At 36.3% G+C, this 17,901-nt stretch overlaps 2 protein-coding genes across 2 annotated transcripts; one reads left to right on the plus strand and one right to left on the minus strand.

Moving 5' to 3' along the window:
- Positions 1 to 1,849: 1,849 nt before the first annotated feature.
- On the minus strand, positions 1,850 to 2,800 carry LOC123831446 (olfactory receptor 5B3-like). The gene has a single exon (XM_045858321.1). It carries the CDS (start codon positions 2,795 to 2,797, stop codon positions 1,850 to 1,852), a length of 948 nt encoding a protein of 315 aa, XP_045714277.1. The 5' UTR covers positions 2,798 to 2,800.
- An 11,436-nt stretch (positions 2,801 to 14,236) lies between these two features.
- On the plus strand, positions 14,237 to 15,181 carry LOC123831474 (olfactory receptor 5B2-like). The gene has a single exon (XM_045858353.1). The coding sequence runs from the start codon at positions 14,237 to 14,239 to the stop codon at positions 15,179 to 15,181; it is 945 nt and encodes a 314-aa protein (XP_045714309.1).
- The last annotated feature ends 2,720 nt before the right edge of the window (positions 15,182 to 17,901 follow it).

Genomic DNA, 17,901 nt, shown 5'->3' on the forward strand with positions numbered 1-17,901 from the left:
GGTTCCCTATGCATTTTTCTTCATTTCACTTATCGTAGCCTTCATTTTTTCATCTAATTTGTGATCAAAATCAACCATTTCTGTGAGCATCCTGATCACCAGTGCTTTGAACTGTGCATCTGATAGGTTGGCTATCTCTTGGTCGCTTAAAAGTACTGGTTCTGGGGATTTCACTTCTGTTTGAGCCATCTTTTTTCTTTTCCTTTGGTCTGGTTGTGCCTGATATATATGAGGGGCAGAGCCTTAGGTGTTCACCAGGGTAGGGTATCCCATTCGCTGGTTTGTGACATTGTATGTGGGGGTGGGATCTGAGAGGCAACAATGGTGCTTGCTCCTCTCTCTCTGTGGGACCTCAGTCCCTTCCGCTGCTTCCCCTGAGCAAACTGCTCCCCTGTGGCACCACTTCTCATGTGGGTGGGCTTGTGCATACTGTAGGATTTTCCTACAACCTCTCCTGTGAGGCTGGGATTCTCTTCCTGCAGCTCAGCTCCCACTGGTGTTTTCAATCAGTGCCCCAAGGCTCTATTTCCCAGCACTGGGATCCTGGCTTGCGCGCAGTGCCTTGCTTCAAAATCGCCACCTCGCTGGGTATGCCAGTTGCCACTTCTTGGCTGGGGTCTGCCAGCTGCTGTTTGCATGCCCAGGGTCTGCCCACTGCAGTCTTGTGCACCCCGAATGCTTTACGCACCCCATCCCAATGCTCTCTTCTCTCTGTGCCTCTACCCACATCTGGCTGCTCGACTCCGCCCCTCCTACAGGTCTGGATGAATGTATCTATTTTAACTTCTTGGTTGTCTGACTTCCATACAGTTCAATTTTCTGTCATTTCTGGTTGTTATTCTGTTTCTAAACTATTGTCCCTATCTTCATTGTGCCAGGAGGCACAGTGTGTCTACCTATGCCTCCATCTTGGCCGGAAGTCCCACAGTAAAATTATTTTTAAATCAACTCTCAAAGCTTGATTTCTAGTGAAAGAACCAGATTAAACTAATGCTCAATAGGACATTCTGTTCAAGTTGAAGGAAATAGATGAACAGGTGAATAAATGAATTCAAAAGTTTAACGTTGATGATGACTATGAGGAATAGAGCAGATTCAGGGTAAAAAAAAAATCCATGGTTGGGAGTGACTATTTTATAAAGTAGTCCATGGCAGTCCTCTACAACCTCTCAGAGTAGGTAACATGGAACCAGCAATTGCAAATGAGTGTGGGAATATTCTGTGTAGAGGAAACAGAAAATACAAAGAAGCTGAGACAAGGGCAAGTAGTGGGGAGGAGAGAGCAATGTGGGAGAAATGAGATGACTATAATAAAACAATTTAAAAAAGAAACCATTGTGAGTGAAGTGGGGTGAATGGTAGGAAAGTGATAAGACCTAGCTTAACAAAAGTATAAATGAGTGAGTGGCATTAAGCATTTCAAAAATAATTATTATTAACTTCAGTGCATTTTTAAAACAAAATGTGAAGAATTGGTACTCAGAGACTGAGGTAAAAATGACTTAACCATATCTCATTTATTCTAACATGGCTATTCACCTTTGGGAACTTTCACATGCACATGCTTTTTGTCCCCAATCACTCAGCAATGACTAAAACATTAATTTATTAAGCTGTTATAATTATTTAGTGCTGGATAAAATGTGCCAACAAAAACATGCTTCATTAATTAAACTGCATTTCAACAATTATTATATTTTTCTCTATTTTAGATTATTGGAACTATTCCTCAACAAAAGAAATAAATAACATTAGACAAAACTTTTGTTCTAATATCTCAAATGTTCATTAACGGTTGAGTTATATCATGGAGCAGATCTAAGAGGAATGAAATAACTTTTTGCAGATTCTATGCATTACAACAAAACAGAGACAGTTTTGCCTTCTCAACAACCTTCTTGAATGCACTCTTGACCTCTTTATTCCTCAGGCTGTAGACCATAGGGTTCAGCATGGGGATGACCATGGTATAGAACACAGATGCGATTTTGTCTGTGTCCATGGAATGACTGGAACTTGGCTGTAAGTACATAATAATAATAGTCCCATAAAATGTGGAAACTGTAACAAGGTGAGAAGTACAGGTAGATAAAGCCTTCTGGTATCCCTGTCTTGAGTGCATCTTCAAAATGGTAATAAATATGAACAGGTAGGAAATCAAGATAACAAAAAGTGCAAGGAAGGTATTAAAGCTTGAAATAAAAATAAGAATCAGTTCAATGATATGCTTATCAGAACAAGTCAGAGTCATGACTGCTGGAACATCACAGAAAAAGTGATGGACCACATTAGACTCACAGAAAGAGAGGCTGAATGTGTCCCCAATGTGGATGGAGGCATTCAAGAACCCACAGACATAGCAACCTATGGCCAGACGCACACACACACCTGTTGTCATGGTGGTGGTGTAATGCAGGGGTTTGCACACTGCTGCATAGCGGTCATAGGCCATGGAGGCCAAGAGGTAATTTTCCACAGTGGCAAAGGTTGCAAAAATGAACATCTGAGCAGCACATGCATTGTAGGAGATGACCTTGTGTCCTAGAAGAAATCCAGCCATGACAGCAGGAGTGACAGCTGAAGAGTAACACAAATCTGCCAGAGACAAGTTACTGAGGAAAAAGTACATGGGAGTATGGAGGTGAGAGTCCAGCAGTATCAACAGGATCATCCCCAGGTTCCCAATCAGAGTGATGTGGTAGATGAGGGTGAACGTGATAAAGAGAGGGACCTGTAGTTCTGGGGAATTGGTTAGTCCTAACAGGATGAATTCAGTCACTTCTGTACAGTTCTCCATGGATGTGATTTGAGAATCACAAGATATCTGTAGGAAAAAGAAGAGAACAGAGGGATGAACAAACAATTGTTGCAGAGGAATAGTGCATAGCATTATTTTGTTACACCAATAATTTGTTTTTTAATATCCTCCATTTCTACAGCATGAGAAAGACAATGCAATTTAGTGGATAACTGATCTATACAGGAATAGGCTTTTGTAGAGGATGATTCTTCACAAATCATTTTCCCAACTTCTTAATTTTATATATGAGTAAACCCAGTTAAAAGAAAAAGTAAGGAACTGTTCAAGGTCACATGCCTGAAATGGATTTATTGTCCAAACTAAAGTCTTTGAGTCTACTAATAGCTTACACTTCTATAGTACTCATTTATATTCATTTTACACTCTCATTATCCCAATTAAATTAATTAGTTTTTAAGCCCATTTATATACAAGGTAACTTGGCAACCAAAGTATTGAGTAATTTATTCAGGTATACATGATAATTAACAGAGCATGCTCTAGACCCAATGAGAATGGTTCCCAAACTAAATGCCATTAGTAAATTTGAATTGATTTAAAGTTTGCTTAATTTATATTTTTAATGATTGAGTCCATTCACCAAGTTTAATGTTTTGGGTTGCCCAGTAGACTAATTCACAAGTGTATGCATATAATGATGCAGTCAGATAAGTACAGTATGAGAGATAAATACAACCAACAAATGCAACTCTAAAGAGAAAGTATAGAACTGGATATAAAATATTGGGCTTGGGGATGATGTGCATATACTTTCACCCATATGCCCTACCATTTATCTGGGAGACACTGGTCCTAAATGAAGTTTCTTGAGCCTCATTTTATACATCAGTAAAATGAAGGTGATATCAGAACCTGTGTCAAAATTATTGTGAGAATTAAATGAAATAATCATAGCAAACAGTTCACACAATGGGAGGTTCAATGCATTCCTTATTTGTGTCATCTTTAGAATGGAAAAATGGTGTCTGTTGGTTTAGGAAAGATGAAGTAGCAGCATGGGAAGCTTTAGGTGTGCATGGGTTTTAGCTGCCAGACTAAATTCTGGTAGCTTTAGTCTTTGATTTGCACTTTTTTACACAATGGAGCCACTCAGTTTTTTGTTTGTTTGTTTGTTTGTTTGTTCCAGTATGTCTCACTCTGTCCTACCTCTTCCATATCAGTGACTTTGTCAAGCATTTGTTGTGAGAACCCAGGGATCTCCAAGACCATTTTTTGCTTAATTTTTTTCCATTTGATCCACAGTTTAGCTTGTGTTGAAAGACTCCTATTGTATCTTAGACTCATGTTTACTGTCGCCACTTTCAACACTTAGGAAGGTCACAAAGACTGAGGGCTGAGAATTTATGTCTGCAGGGTCTACTCTAGTTCTGCAGATTATTCATGAGTAAGCGCAATGTTTCAAATCTTATATATGTAATTGAAATCTTTGGAAGGACGTCCATTTTCTGATAAACTACTGTTTTCTACCATCTTCCTCTTGGCCCCTCCACACATTATTTTACTTGTCTGAAATTTGCAGTATTTGTGTTTGTAAGCACATCACTCAAGGTGTAGGTTTTTGTTTAGCATTTGCTAGATTTTATTAAGACTGGTATGTTCTTATTAGACCCACATGGATAATCTAGTATAAAATCTTTAACTTAGCTACATTTGTGCAGTACCTTTTACCACATAGAGAACATAATCACAAGTTCCAGGGATTAGAATGTGAGTATAATTGAACATAATTATTCAGACTACCACAATGGAAATAAAAAGAATATATAATAAGTAAATTATCTATAGAGTTAGAGATTGATGAAGCTTAGACATCTTCACAGATCACAAGGTCAACTTCCTAATTGTGTATATTTAATCAACAGAAGAGCAGAAGGAAGTATTAACTTGTCCAAGGACACATAACTGGAATTAATCTATTCCCAAATCAGATATTCAGGTGTTAGTAGCAGCAACACAGTACCTATGTACTACTTTATGTTATAGACTGATAGGCAGAAATCAGACAAGACAGACAGCTGATCGTATAGGCAGACAGACAGAAAAACAAAGGGTGTATGGATGAATGAATGATAGATGAAGAGATAGATAATAGATTAGACAGAAAAGTAGAACAAAAGAGTGTGCATATCCACATACATATGCATAAAGCTTATTTACAGTTAGGAAAATGGAGGATTTGAGAGATTATGTGCTTTACTAAAATTCCACCTACTGTGACCTTCTTCAAGATCCAAACCCTTCTCCAATGGATTCCATGACTTGTGCCTTTTACCACTCCACTTTTAGATTTTCTACATGTGCAAGTAATGAAAAAGGCCTTTAAGGGGAAATGATAGTGAAAATGGAGAAAGAATATGTGAGATATAAAACCAAAAATAACAAAAGAATAAAAAAGATAAACAGAAACTCATAGACACACACAACAGTATGATGGTTAATAGAGAAGTGGGAGGTAGTGAAGGGTAAAGAGGGTCCATTATATCATGATGGAAGATTTGACTTTGGGTGGTGAACACACAATGCAATATACAGATGATGTATCATATAACTGTACACTTGAAACCCATATCATTTTATTAACCAATTTAAGCCCAATATATTTAATTTAAAAATGTACAAAAAAGAAAATTATTACCTTTAATAAAAATGCAAAGAAGAAGAATCTTGGTATTTTCATGATGACCCTTCTGGAGGCTAAAGACAAGTTCTTTCATCATCTAAATTAGCTATCCTTCACTGACAGCCACATATATGGTGAATGGATGCATTGACAATCTGCTCAATCAGAGTATTATCTATCCTAGGTTTCTGCTCATCCTCTGAAGGAAAACAACATGACATTTCATAAATGTTACTGTATATCTACTGAACAAAATGTATTTATATTTGAATGCTACATATTGAATATAGAAACTTACCATGTTCCTTGAGAGAAGAAAAAGGCAATCTTGAAATGTGAGTCTGAAATTAGAAATTCATCCCTGGAAGAATGTACAAATAATTTTGGAGAAACTGTCTCTCATGTACCAATCAAAAGTTTCCAATATCCTTGAAGCATGAAGAGATGGTGAAAAGGTCATGAACATGGAGCTAGGAAGCCTTGTTTTAAGTCTTTCATCTACCATGGATTTTTTACTGCATACTTGAACAAGTTATTTACCTTCTGCTGAGCTGAGTCTTCTTATTTGTAATATAGACATAATAAAATTATCTCTGCCATATAATTTCCAGTATTGTGTCTGTGAATAGCAAATGAAGATGGGTCTATGAAAGCACTTAGTAAGGGGTTATTCTTTCAGAATGGAGAAATATAATTTTTATCATAAGGCATTTTAATTTACTGTCTTTAAAGAATTACTGCAAATAGTTGGAAGAAAGGCCAGTGAGTGGACTAAATCAGGGTTAGCTTTCATTTGAATATGTGGTGACCAATCTGCCTCTGCTCAGAATCCAGTCTCTTTTAAACAGTCTTGTGCAGAGTGATATTGAGATTTCAGAGGGGGAGTCAGGAGGAAATTGCTTAGGCATGCTGCTCTTGGGGGAACAAGTCCCCTGTGAGAGCCATCAGTTCTTACTTACCTAAGGAAGAAGCAAGTAAACTGCACACAGGGACATAGTTTGGTATGTTGAGTTTGGTATGTTGAATAACACAAAGATGTATTTTCAGCAATTCATGTCATTCCCCTTACTCTGTTTTTATTAAGGTGTTCAACAGAGGACCCAAAAAACCTGGAATTTATTTATAAAAAATGTGTATTTATTTTTACTTGTTCAAACTTCAGTGACCTTCCAAGCACTCTCCATCTGATGCAATACACCTATTGAGACATTTTTCCACTGCTCAAAGCAGTTTTTGAACTCATTAATTTGGATGACTTTTAGTACTTCTGCCATTTTTTGTTTCACCTCTTCCAAAACATTTCCCTTTGGGAACTTTTTTCATCCGAGGAAACAAAAAAGTGTCACTCTGGGGGAGATTGGATGAATAGGGATGGTGGGGCCATGGGGGTGATGCCATTTTGGGTCAAAAACTGCTGAACACCCAGCAGGGTGTGGGCAGGTACACTCATAAATCACTCATCATAAAATGGGCAAATATGTTGAAAGAGTCAAAGGAATTTCACTGAAGCCGGACATAGCCTCTCACAACAATGCTAGCTGGTACACTGATACAGATAGGTTCCTGGAACTCACCTAGTGGGGGAAACCTGTACTACAGGGGGCCAGCCCTCCAGAAGATAATTCTGGTGTTTTGGGTCTCTCCTCAAAATATACATAGATAAGCAGCATATCTAATTTATTTAATTTATGGTAATTATTAATATTTGAAAAATATTGTTAAAATTTATTTTGTTTTCATAGACAAAACATTTCCTTTTTTGTCTCTATGCTTTTACTTAGTCTAGCCAAATACTAGATGACTACAACTGTTTGGAGATTTAGAAATAATATCTTTATTTTCCTTTCTGCATTTGCAGTGAATACACAGATATGACATAGGAGTTAGAAGGATGGAGATTAAATTAGCTTTAATACTGACAAGTTAACTAAGAAGTTTGAGTCAGATATTAGACAGATGGGCTTCTTTCTATCATGAATTATTGCCCTGTAACATAGGCTGTTGGTGCCCTATTTACAAACCCATGGCAATCATTTTCCCTGGGTAGGCAAATAATTATGAAAAAAAGTTTCAACTCTTGGAATGAGCATTTATTTTTTTCAAGAATATTTTTAATCAATGGACAGACAATGCACTTTCTCAGGTGGCAGTCATCAGTAAATGACAGATAGCAATAGAGTAATATATACACCAGATTCCTCAACTGTCAGGTAGTATAAGTCTCAGGTGTGTTTATACAGTGCTCACATGATTCTTAGTATAATTAAACTCAGTTGTCCACATATATAACATATTCACTAATGAAAGCCTGAATTGACTTCCTTCCATCACTGACCATCTTTATGATTACTCTGTTAGTGCTTTCTGCTATTAATTCCCAAATGCACTACTTGAAATGAAATCCTTGACTCAGGGTCTGCTTATGGGAAACCTAAAGTTATATAGGACTCTCCTTTAACAGGCAGATGCTATCTCATCATTCATACTATATAAAGAGAGCAGATGGAAGATAAGAAGGCATCCTGTGCAGATAAGCAAGACAAAAAAAAAGAACAAAATATGCTGTGTTTCTTCTCCCAAATTCTCCAATGTGATAAATTCCATCTCTTCCCTATTGCAGAAACACTTTCACTGTACTTCTGAACATGTGGGTAGAATAATAACTTTTGGCTTTTATATGTCTCTTAATATTTCATTTTGCCATCATACTCAAATGGTAGTTTATCTGGGTATAAAAATCTGGATTCATATTTCTTTTCTTTTTTTATTCTTTTTATTGTATTTTTCCATTACCATTTAAACCCCTTTTCTCCCCCTCTCCTCTGGAATCACCACACTGTAGCCCATGTCCATGAGTCCTTTTTTCTCTTTGCATTACCCCTCCACCCCCTTACCTCCCTGCCCATTAGTTGTCATCCTGCCCTCTATCTATGACTCTGTCATTATTTTGCTTGTTAGTTCAGTTTGTTCATTAGATTCCACATATAAATGAAATAATATGGTATTTGTCTTTCTCTGACTGGCTTATTTCACTCAGCATAATGTTCTCCAGGTTCATCCATGCTGTTGCAAAGGGTAAAATTTTCTTCTTTTTTATAGCCAAGTAGTATTCCATTGTGAAAATGCCCCATAGTTGTTTTATCCACTCATCCATTGATGGACACTTGGGCTGCTTCCATATCTTGGGGATTGTAAATAATGCTACAATGAACATAGGGGTGTTCATGTTCTTTTGAATTAGTGTTTTGGATTCCTTTGCATATATTCCCAGAAGTGGGACTGCTGGGTCAAAAAGCAGATCCATTTTTAGTTTTTGAGGTATCTCTATACTGCTTTCCATAGTGGTTGCACCAGTCTGCATTTCTTTCAACAATCCAAAAGGTTTCCCTTTTGTCCACATCCTTGCCAGCACTTGTTTGTCCATTTATTGATGATAGCCATTCTGACTGGTGTTAGGTGATATCTCATTATATTATGGTTTTAATTTGCACTTATCTGATGATTAGTGAAGTTGAGTATTTTATGTCTACTTGCCATCTGTATGTCCTCTTTGGAGAAGTGTCTATTCCAGTTCTTTGTTCATTTTTTAATTGAATTGTTTGTTTTTTGGTGTTGAGTTTTGTAAGTTCATTATACATTTTTAATATTAACCCCTTCTCAGGTGTTTTGGCAAATATAATCTCCCACTCCATGGTTTGTCATTTAATTGTTGATGATTTCCTTTGTTGTGCAAAAACTTTTTACTATGATGAAGTCCCATGTGTTTATTTTTTGTTTATTTTTGTTTCCCTTGCCTGGGGAGATACATCTGGTAAAATATTGCTGTGAGCAATGTTCAAGATTTTACTGCCTGTTTTCTTCTAGGATTTTTATGTTTTTTGATGTAATATTTGTCTTTAATCCATTTTGAATTTATTCTTGGTATGATATAACAAGATGGTCTAGTTTCATCTTTCTGCACATATCCATCCAATTTTCCCAACACCATTTATTGAAGAAACTGTCTTTAGCCCATTGCATGTGCTTGCTTCCTCTATTGAATATTAATTTGACTATAAAGGTGTGGATTTATTTCTGGACTCTTTGTTATGTTCTATTGATCTATGTGTCTGTTTTATGTCTCTAGCATACAGTTTTGATTACTATAGCCTTATAATATTATTTGATATTAGGTAATAACAATTCCTCCAACTTTGTTCTTCTTTCTCAGCATTGTGGCTGCTTTGTGGGGCCTTTTGGTTTCATATAAATGTTTGAAATATCCATTCTAATTCTGTGAAGTATGACATTGGGAATAGTGATAGGAATTTCATTGAATCTATAGATTACTTTGGGTAGCATGGACATTTTATTTTTTGTACAAAATATTTACTAAAGTTAATAACTTTTAAAATTAAGTAAAGTGAGGTTTAAAAATTGTTGATTTGAGTTTTTCATATTCTTCACTTACAATCTGCTTTTTCTGTTATGATTTGAAATGATTCTTGTTACATTTTAGAAGAACACGCTTTATAAAAACAGATACAAAAAGTAATTTCAATGTTGAGACTTTCTACTTAATTGTAATGTTTGATGACTATATATTCAAATTATGTAAACCTGAAAACAATTATGTTTAATTTCTTATCTTTTGGGTCAGTGTATTTCAACAGAACTTCCTGCCACAATGAAAATATTTTCTACCTTCTATTCCATATAGTACATGTCAGCATCACGTGGCTCCGAAGCCATCCAATGTGACTGTTGTGAATAAGAACTACATTTTTTTTTGTTTTTATTGTTGTTCAATTACAGAGGTCCCAATTTTTCCCTGTTGCTCTCCTCTGCCCCACCCAGCCCCTCTGTCCCACAGTCAATCCCCACCCCATTGTCCATGTCCATGGGTCAGTCCTTTATACATGTTCCTTGACTTGGCCCTTACCCTTCTTTCCCCCATTACCCACCTCCCCTTCCCCTCTGGTTACTGTTAGTTTGTTCTTGATTTCCATGTCTCTGATTCTATTTTGCTCTTTGTTTTGTTTTGTTTTGTTTTGTTGATTAAGTTACACAAGTGAGATCATATGGCATTTGTCTTTCACTGACTGGCTTATTTCACTTAGCATAATACTTTCCAGTTCCATCCATGCTGTCATGGATGGTAGGAGCTCCTTCTTTCCTTCTACTGAGTAGCATTCCATTGTGTAATTGTACCACACGTTTTACCATTGGGCACTTAGGCTGTTTTCAGCACTTGGCTATTGTAAATAACGCTGCTATAAACATTGAGGTGCAAAGATCTTTTTGAGTTGGTATTTCAGGATTCTGAGGGTATAATCCCAGCAGTAGAATCACTGGATCAAAAGGCAAATCCTTTTTAAGTTTTTTGAGAAAAATCCATACTGTTTTCCACAGTGGCTGCACCAGTCTGCATTCCCACCAGCAGTATACTAGAGTTCCCTTTTCTTCACAGCCTTGCCAGCACTTGCTTTTGTTGATTTGTATCTTATAGCCACTTTGATCAGGATGAAGTGGTATCTCATTGTGGTTTTAATTTGCATCTCTCTACTGGCTAGTGATGTTGAGCATTTTTTCATGTGTATGTCCTCCTTAGAGAAGTGTCTGTTCAGGTCTTTGCCCATTTTTTAATTGGATTGTTTGTCTTCTTGGTGTAGAGTCATGTGAGGTTTTTGCATATTTTGGAGATCAAACCCTTGTCCAAGGTAGCATTGGCAAATTCATTTTCCCATATGGTTAGTTCCCTTTTCATTTTGCCAATGTTTTCTTTAGCTGTGAAGAAGCTTTTCATTTTGATGAAGTCCCATTTGTTTATTCTTTCCTTTACATCCCTTGCCCTAGGGGACACATCAGTGAAAATATTGTTGCATGGGATATGTGAAATTTTCCTGCCTATGTTTTTCTCTAGGACTTTTATGGTGTCATGACTTATATTTAAGTCTTTTATCCATCCATCTTGATTTTATTTTGGTGTATGGTGTAAGTTGGTGGTCTATTTTTTTTTTTTGCACGTATCTGTCTTGATCTCCCAACATCATTTGTTGAGAGGCTATTTTTACTCCATTTTATGCAACTGCTCCCTTTGTCAAATATTAATTGACCATACAGACATGGGTTTATTTCTGGGCTTCCTATTCTGTTCATTTGATCTGTGCCTGTACTTATGCTAGTACCAGACTGTTCTGATTACAGTGGCCTTGTAATATAGTTTGATTTCAAGTATTGTGATTCCTCCTACTTTGTTCTTCTTTCTCAAAATTGATACAGCTATTTATATGGTTCCATATACATTTTTGAAATATCTATGAAATATGTTATTGGTATTTTAATAGGGATTGTGTTATATTGTTTGAGTAGTATGGACATTTTAATGATGTTAATTCTTCCAATTCATGAAAATGGTATATGCTTCCATTTATTTGTGGCTTCCTTAATTTCTTTCTTCAGTGTTACGCAGTTTTCTGAGTACAGGTCTTTTACCTTTTTGGTTAAGTTTATTCCTAGGTACTTTATTTTTCTTGTTGCTATAGTTGATTTTTTTTTGCTAATTTCTGTTTCTGATATTTCATTGTTGGTGTACAAAAAATGCCTTTGATTTCTGAATATTGATTTTGTATCCTGCTGCTTTCTCAAACTCACTTATTAGGTCAAGTAGGTTTTTGGTGGAGTCTATAAGGTTTTCTATGTATGCTATCATGTCATCTGTGAATAATAGCAATTTTAGTTCCTTTTTTCTGGTTTGGATGCCTTTTTTTTCTATTTTGATTGTCATAGCTAGAACTTCCAATATTATGTTGACTAAAAGTGGTAAAAGCAGACATTCCTGTCTTGTTTCTGATCTTAGGGGGAAAGCCTAATTTTTGCCTGTTGAGTATGGTATCGGCTGTAGGTTTCTCATATATGGCCTTTATTATGTTGAGGTATAGGTGCATGAACATTTTAATGGTGTTAATTCTTTCTATCAATGAACACCATATATGCTTCTACTTATTTGTATCTTCTTCAATTTCTTTCATCAGTGCCTTATAATTTTCTGAGTACAGGTCACTCACATTCTAGAATTACAGGACATTCTTGCAAAAGCAGTTACATGTACAAACAGTCAAATGGTATCCAGGGGCACTGGATAGGAGAAGGAGCTGACCACAAAGAACCTTGTGCTTTTGCATACATGATGGAAATGTTCTCTTATCTTGATTCTGGTAGTAGTTACATAACCATACACATCTGACCCAGTTTTTAGAACTATACACACACACAAAGTGTGTGGATCTTACTGTTTGTAAGTTATGCATTTAGAAAATGTAAAAAAGGAACATAATAAGTAATACCAAAACATGACACACACTTGCTATGCAGTCAGGTCCCCATAGGCAGTTTAATTGCTTCTTCCCTAAGAAGGTGGGATGAGGAACTGTGGATGTTCTCATGGGGCACATTCCCTGAGAGCTCCATAGCTCTATAATTTACTACTGGCTCCCTTGCATTGTCCTCTGAAATACCAACAACGCTCCCCATGATTTCATTTTAGAGGGGACAGACCACATGCTGGATTCTTTGATCACCATACATTAATCTGAATGATAATAGTTGTCATTAAACATAGGCTTTCTGTCTACTGAAAGGAAACCAGCAACCATGGCCAAGAAAATCACCTGAAGATAAAATTATATATTGAGTGACTTTAAAATTGTACACATTTACTCAGTTGTTTTTATACATTTTCTTTTATTTGCTCTTTAGACACAATCCCATAAATTATGTAGGAGGAGTAATTTTATTATGTTCATTTTACAGATAAGGAGAAGGTAAGGGACTCCTCCAGGGTCACAGTAAGAATGCATGCTGGATTTGGGACTTGAGCCCAGGTTTGTGGATCCTCATTAGTACTTTTTCCTTTATCTTTCTCTGTCTCAGAGAATTTGGGACCTTTTGATCACTACTAAAATATAGCTTACTTACCCTTATTTATGTATTTTAAGGCTGAATTTCTGAATTTCTGAATTCACACTCACTATTCAGGGATTAACTGTTCCATCTCTTCAAGGAGCCAGGTAAGCTAACTTCCACATACACTGTTAAGCAAGCTATATACTATGAGTTGTTTGAGCACAAAAACAAATGCTTTGAACTTTCAAAAAATGGTGAGTTGAGGCTGGAGTATAAATGTCAAAACTTTCATTAGTGAGGAGTTTAATGATACTTATGAAATTTCCTGCTGCTTCTCTGAAGAAGATGAATTAAAAACAAAATAAATGATTGGATAGGGTTGTAAGTTCATCTTGTGCACTACTAATTTGTCTCCTCCTGGAGGTTAAACAATAGCATAAATGTGAAGTGACCGTTAGTTAAACTACAAAGGAAACTAAATGAATTAGCAAGATTCAACTGTAGTTCAGCCTTTTCCCCATGCTATCATTTTTATTATTACTGGCTGCTTTAAATATGCTGAGAGTAGGGCAGCTAACTGCACACAAAATCTGATTGGGTTGAAAATGGTTTTCAGCCTCAAGTCTTGAATCTTCTTCATGCCAGTTGTATAAATGTAGAATATCACTTAACCTCTCAGATTCTTAATTTTAATGGTAAAATAAAAATAATAATACTACCTGTTGTATACACACATTTATATATAAAGCTCTTAATGTTAGATCAAGATAATTTTGAAGTACATATTATTAATGAAATAATGCACATGGTATTTATACATTTTAATTTCACTGCAATTTTCTTTTTGCTGGTCACTGTTTTTCTTTATTTCTCACTGTTACAGGACATTTCATGATTCTCAAACACAACTGATGGAGAACAGGACAGAAGTAACACACTTCATCCTCCTTGGACTAACCAATGCCCCAGAGCTGCAGGTCCCCCTCTTTATCATGTTCACCCTCATCTACCACATCACTCTGATTGGGAACCTGGGGATGATCCTGTTGATACTGCTGGACTCTCGTCTCCATATTCCCATGTACGTTTTCCTCAGCAGCCTGTCTCTGGTGGACTTTGTTTACTCCTCGGCTATCACTCCCAAAGTCATGGCTGGATTTCTTCTAGGACACAAGGTCATCTCCTACAATGCATGTGCTGCTCAGATGTTCTTTTTTGTAGCCTTTGTCACTGTGGAAAATTACCTCTTGGCATCCATGGCCTATGACCGCTGTGCAGCAGTATGTAAACCCCTGCATTACACCACCACCATGACGACAAGCGTGTGTGCACGTCTGGTCATAGGCTCCTATGTCTGTGGGTTCCTGAATGCTTCTCTCCATGTAGGGGACATATTCAGCCTTTTCTTTTGTAAGTCTAATATGATTCATCACTTTTTCTGTGATGTTCCAGCTGTCATGGCTCTCTCTTGCTCAGATACACACACGAGTGAGGTGTTTCTTGTTTTTCTGTCAAGCTTTAATGTCTTCTTTGCTCTCCTGGTTATCTTGATTTCCTACCTATTCATATTGGTCACCGTGTTGAGGATGCACTCAGTTCAAGGGTACCAGAAGGCTTTGTCCACTTGTGCATCTCATCTCACTACAGTTTCGATATTCTATGGAACAGTCATCTTTATGTACTTACAGCCCAGCTCCAATCATTCTATGGACACAGACAAGACAGCTTCTGTGTTCTATTCTATGGTCATCCCCATGCTGAACCCAGTGGTCTACAGCCTGAGGAACAAGGAGGTCAAGAGTGCATTCAAGAAGGTGGTTGAGAAGGCACATTTTTCTAGAGGGTTGAGATTTTGACCTTGTGGTATGCACAATAACATTGTTTAACATCTCTCAGACTTTTCCCATCAATAACTTACTCTTTAGGCCCCATTGCCTTTAATTCCTGAGATGGCATCCTTATCTTTTCAAAACCTTTTGTTTAGTAAAAAGAAAACATATTCAGAAATATAATACCTGAATGGGGATGGTTAAGGGAAAGCATTAGAAATTTTGGGACCTGCTTGTCAAATGTTACTAATGATATTTGATTTGTTTACTTGTTCTGCTTACATTGTCTCTACCACACAATGTAAACATACATGTGAAAGAGGGGCATGAATGAGCTGATGAACAAAGGCACGTATTTGTGGGCACTCACATGGAGTAGGAAATTTGTCAGAGGTAAACAGAGTGTTGCTAGTTTTTAATTAAAAAACTGAAGCAGTTAATTAAAATATTAAACACAAAGTTTTGCCCAATCATAATTTTCTCTTTTGTTGAATCACTGTTCTAAGATTCTGAATAGGAGAAAAGAATCGTGTACTTTCAAGTAAAAGTATATACTCTTTTGGCATACTTTATTGAGAAAGACATAAATACCACATCCTAAATGAATGAACGTTTCTGTCTTGACTGAGTCATTTTGTAGAATCATGTTCACATTACAGATTACAAAAGAATAAAACAATGACACAAATTTCTTAGCTTACTTCAGGGTTCTTTCTTGGTTTTGTACATGCTATGAGTTTGAATAAATGTATAATGAGCTGAATCCATGGTTATCATATCATACAGAGTATTTTCACTGCCCTAAAACTTCTCTATGCTCCATCCAGTCAATCCTTGCTCCCCAAACCCCTGGCAACTACTGACCTTTTTGCCATGGCTGTAGTTTTACCTTTACCAGAATGTCATATACTTGGAATCGTACAGTATATAGGCTTTTAAGATTGGATTCTCTCATATACTAATATGCATTTAAAGTTCCTCCATGTGTTTTCATGGCTTGATAGATCATTTCTTTTTAGTACTAAATAATTGTACCACAGTTTATTTATCCATTGATCCAATGAAGAGCATCTTGGTTGCCTTCAGTTTGGGAGATTATGAAGAAAGGTGCTGTAAACATTCATGTTCAGGTTTGTGTATGGATGTAAGCTTTCAACTCATTTGGGAAAATACCAAGGAGGATGATTGCTGGATTGTATGATATGAGTATGGCTAGTTTTTACGGAAACCTCCAATTGCCTTCCAATGTGGTGGTTCCATTTTGTATTCCCACCAATAATGAATGAAAATTCCTTTTGCTATACACCCTCAGCAGTGTATGGTATTGTCAGTGTTCTTAATTTTGGACATTCAATAGGTATATAGTGATATCTCATTGTCATTTTAATTTGCATTCCCCTGGTATATGATGTAGGTCAGCTTTTTAAATTCTAATTTGTCTTCTGTATATTTTCTTTGGTGAGGTATGTGTTCAAGTCTTGGGTCTGTTTTGTATCAAGTTGTTTGTGTGTTTTTTATTGTTAAGTTTTAAGAGTTCTTTGTGTATTTAAGATGACAGTCCATTATCAGATATGTCATTTGCAAATATTTTCTCCAAGTTTGTGGTTTGTTTTCCCATTCACTTGACAGTGTTTTTTCACAGAGAACTTTTTAATATTAATGAAGTCTAACTTATTAATTATTTCTTTCATGCATTATGCCTTCAGTGTTGTATCTATAAAGTCATCACCATATCAAAGATCATCTAGGTTTTTTCTTTTTTTCTGAGTTTTATAGTTTTATAATTTACATTTAGGTCTATGATACATTTGAAGTTAGCTTTTATGAAAAATGTGAAGTGAGCTTTTATGAAAAATCTTGTGTCTAGATAAAAATTTTTTTTTTTGCATGTGGACATCCAGTTGTTCCAGCATCATTTGTTGAAAAGAAGTAGTGCTAATTTATTGCCTTTACTCCTTTGCCAAACTTCAGTTGACCATTTTTATACAGGTCTATTTTTGGACTCTCTGTTCTATTCCACTGATCTATGTCCATATTCTTTCACCAATACCACATTGTCTTGATTATGTAGCTTTATAATAAGTGTTGAAGTTTAGTAGTGTCAGGCTGGCATTTCTTTATTGTGATTTCTATCTCTTTGCTTACATTGCCCATCTGTCCTTGCATGCTGTCTACTTTATCAGTTAGAGCCCTGAGCATACTAGTCATAGTTATTTTAAATTCCTGATCTGAATAATTCTAATGTCCTTATCATGTCTACTTCAGATGTCTCTTCAAATTGTGTTTCTTCTTCACAATTTCTTTTTCACAGGAAAAACATTGTATCCTGTAATGTTTTTCCTTCATAGGTAGATATGATGTACTAGGTAAAAGAAACTCCTGTAAATAGTCCTCAAGTAATGTGGTGTGTGGTGTAGGGGAGAGGAAACAGTGTATAATCTTGTGATCAGGTCTCAGTGTTTTAGTGAGCCTGTGCTTCTGTATAGGGAATTTAACAAGTGTTTGTCCATTTTTCTCCTCCTGCTTTAGGTGGGAGAGATGGTTGGAGCAGAGAAATAGGATAAATGGTTTGTAATATCTATATAAAAGAATACTGCTCTGCAATAAAAATATTTCACTATGAAACAGGTATTAATGTGGATGGACCTGAAATGCTAAGTGAAAGACAGACTCAAAGAGTCTTTACTCTAGGACTACATATAGGACATACTTACAAATGCAAAATTAGTTGGACAAAACTGTTCATG

The sequence above is a fragment of the Phyllostomus hastatus genome, unplaced genomic scaffold, assembly GCF_019186645.2.
Source record: "Phyllostomus hastatus isolate PE091 unplaced genomic scaffold, TTU_PhHast_1.1 phas_scaffold_177, whole genome shotgun sequence".
Classification (NCBI taxonomy): Eukaryota; Metazoa; Chordata; class Mammalia; order Chiroptera; family Phyllostomidae; genus Phyllostomus; species Phyllostomus hastatus.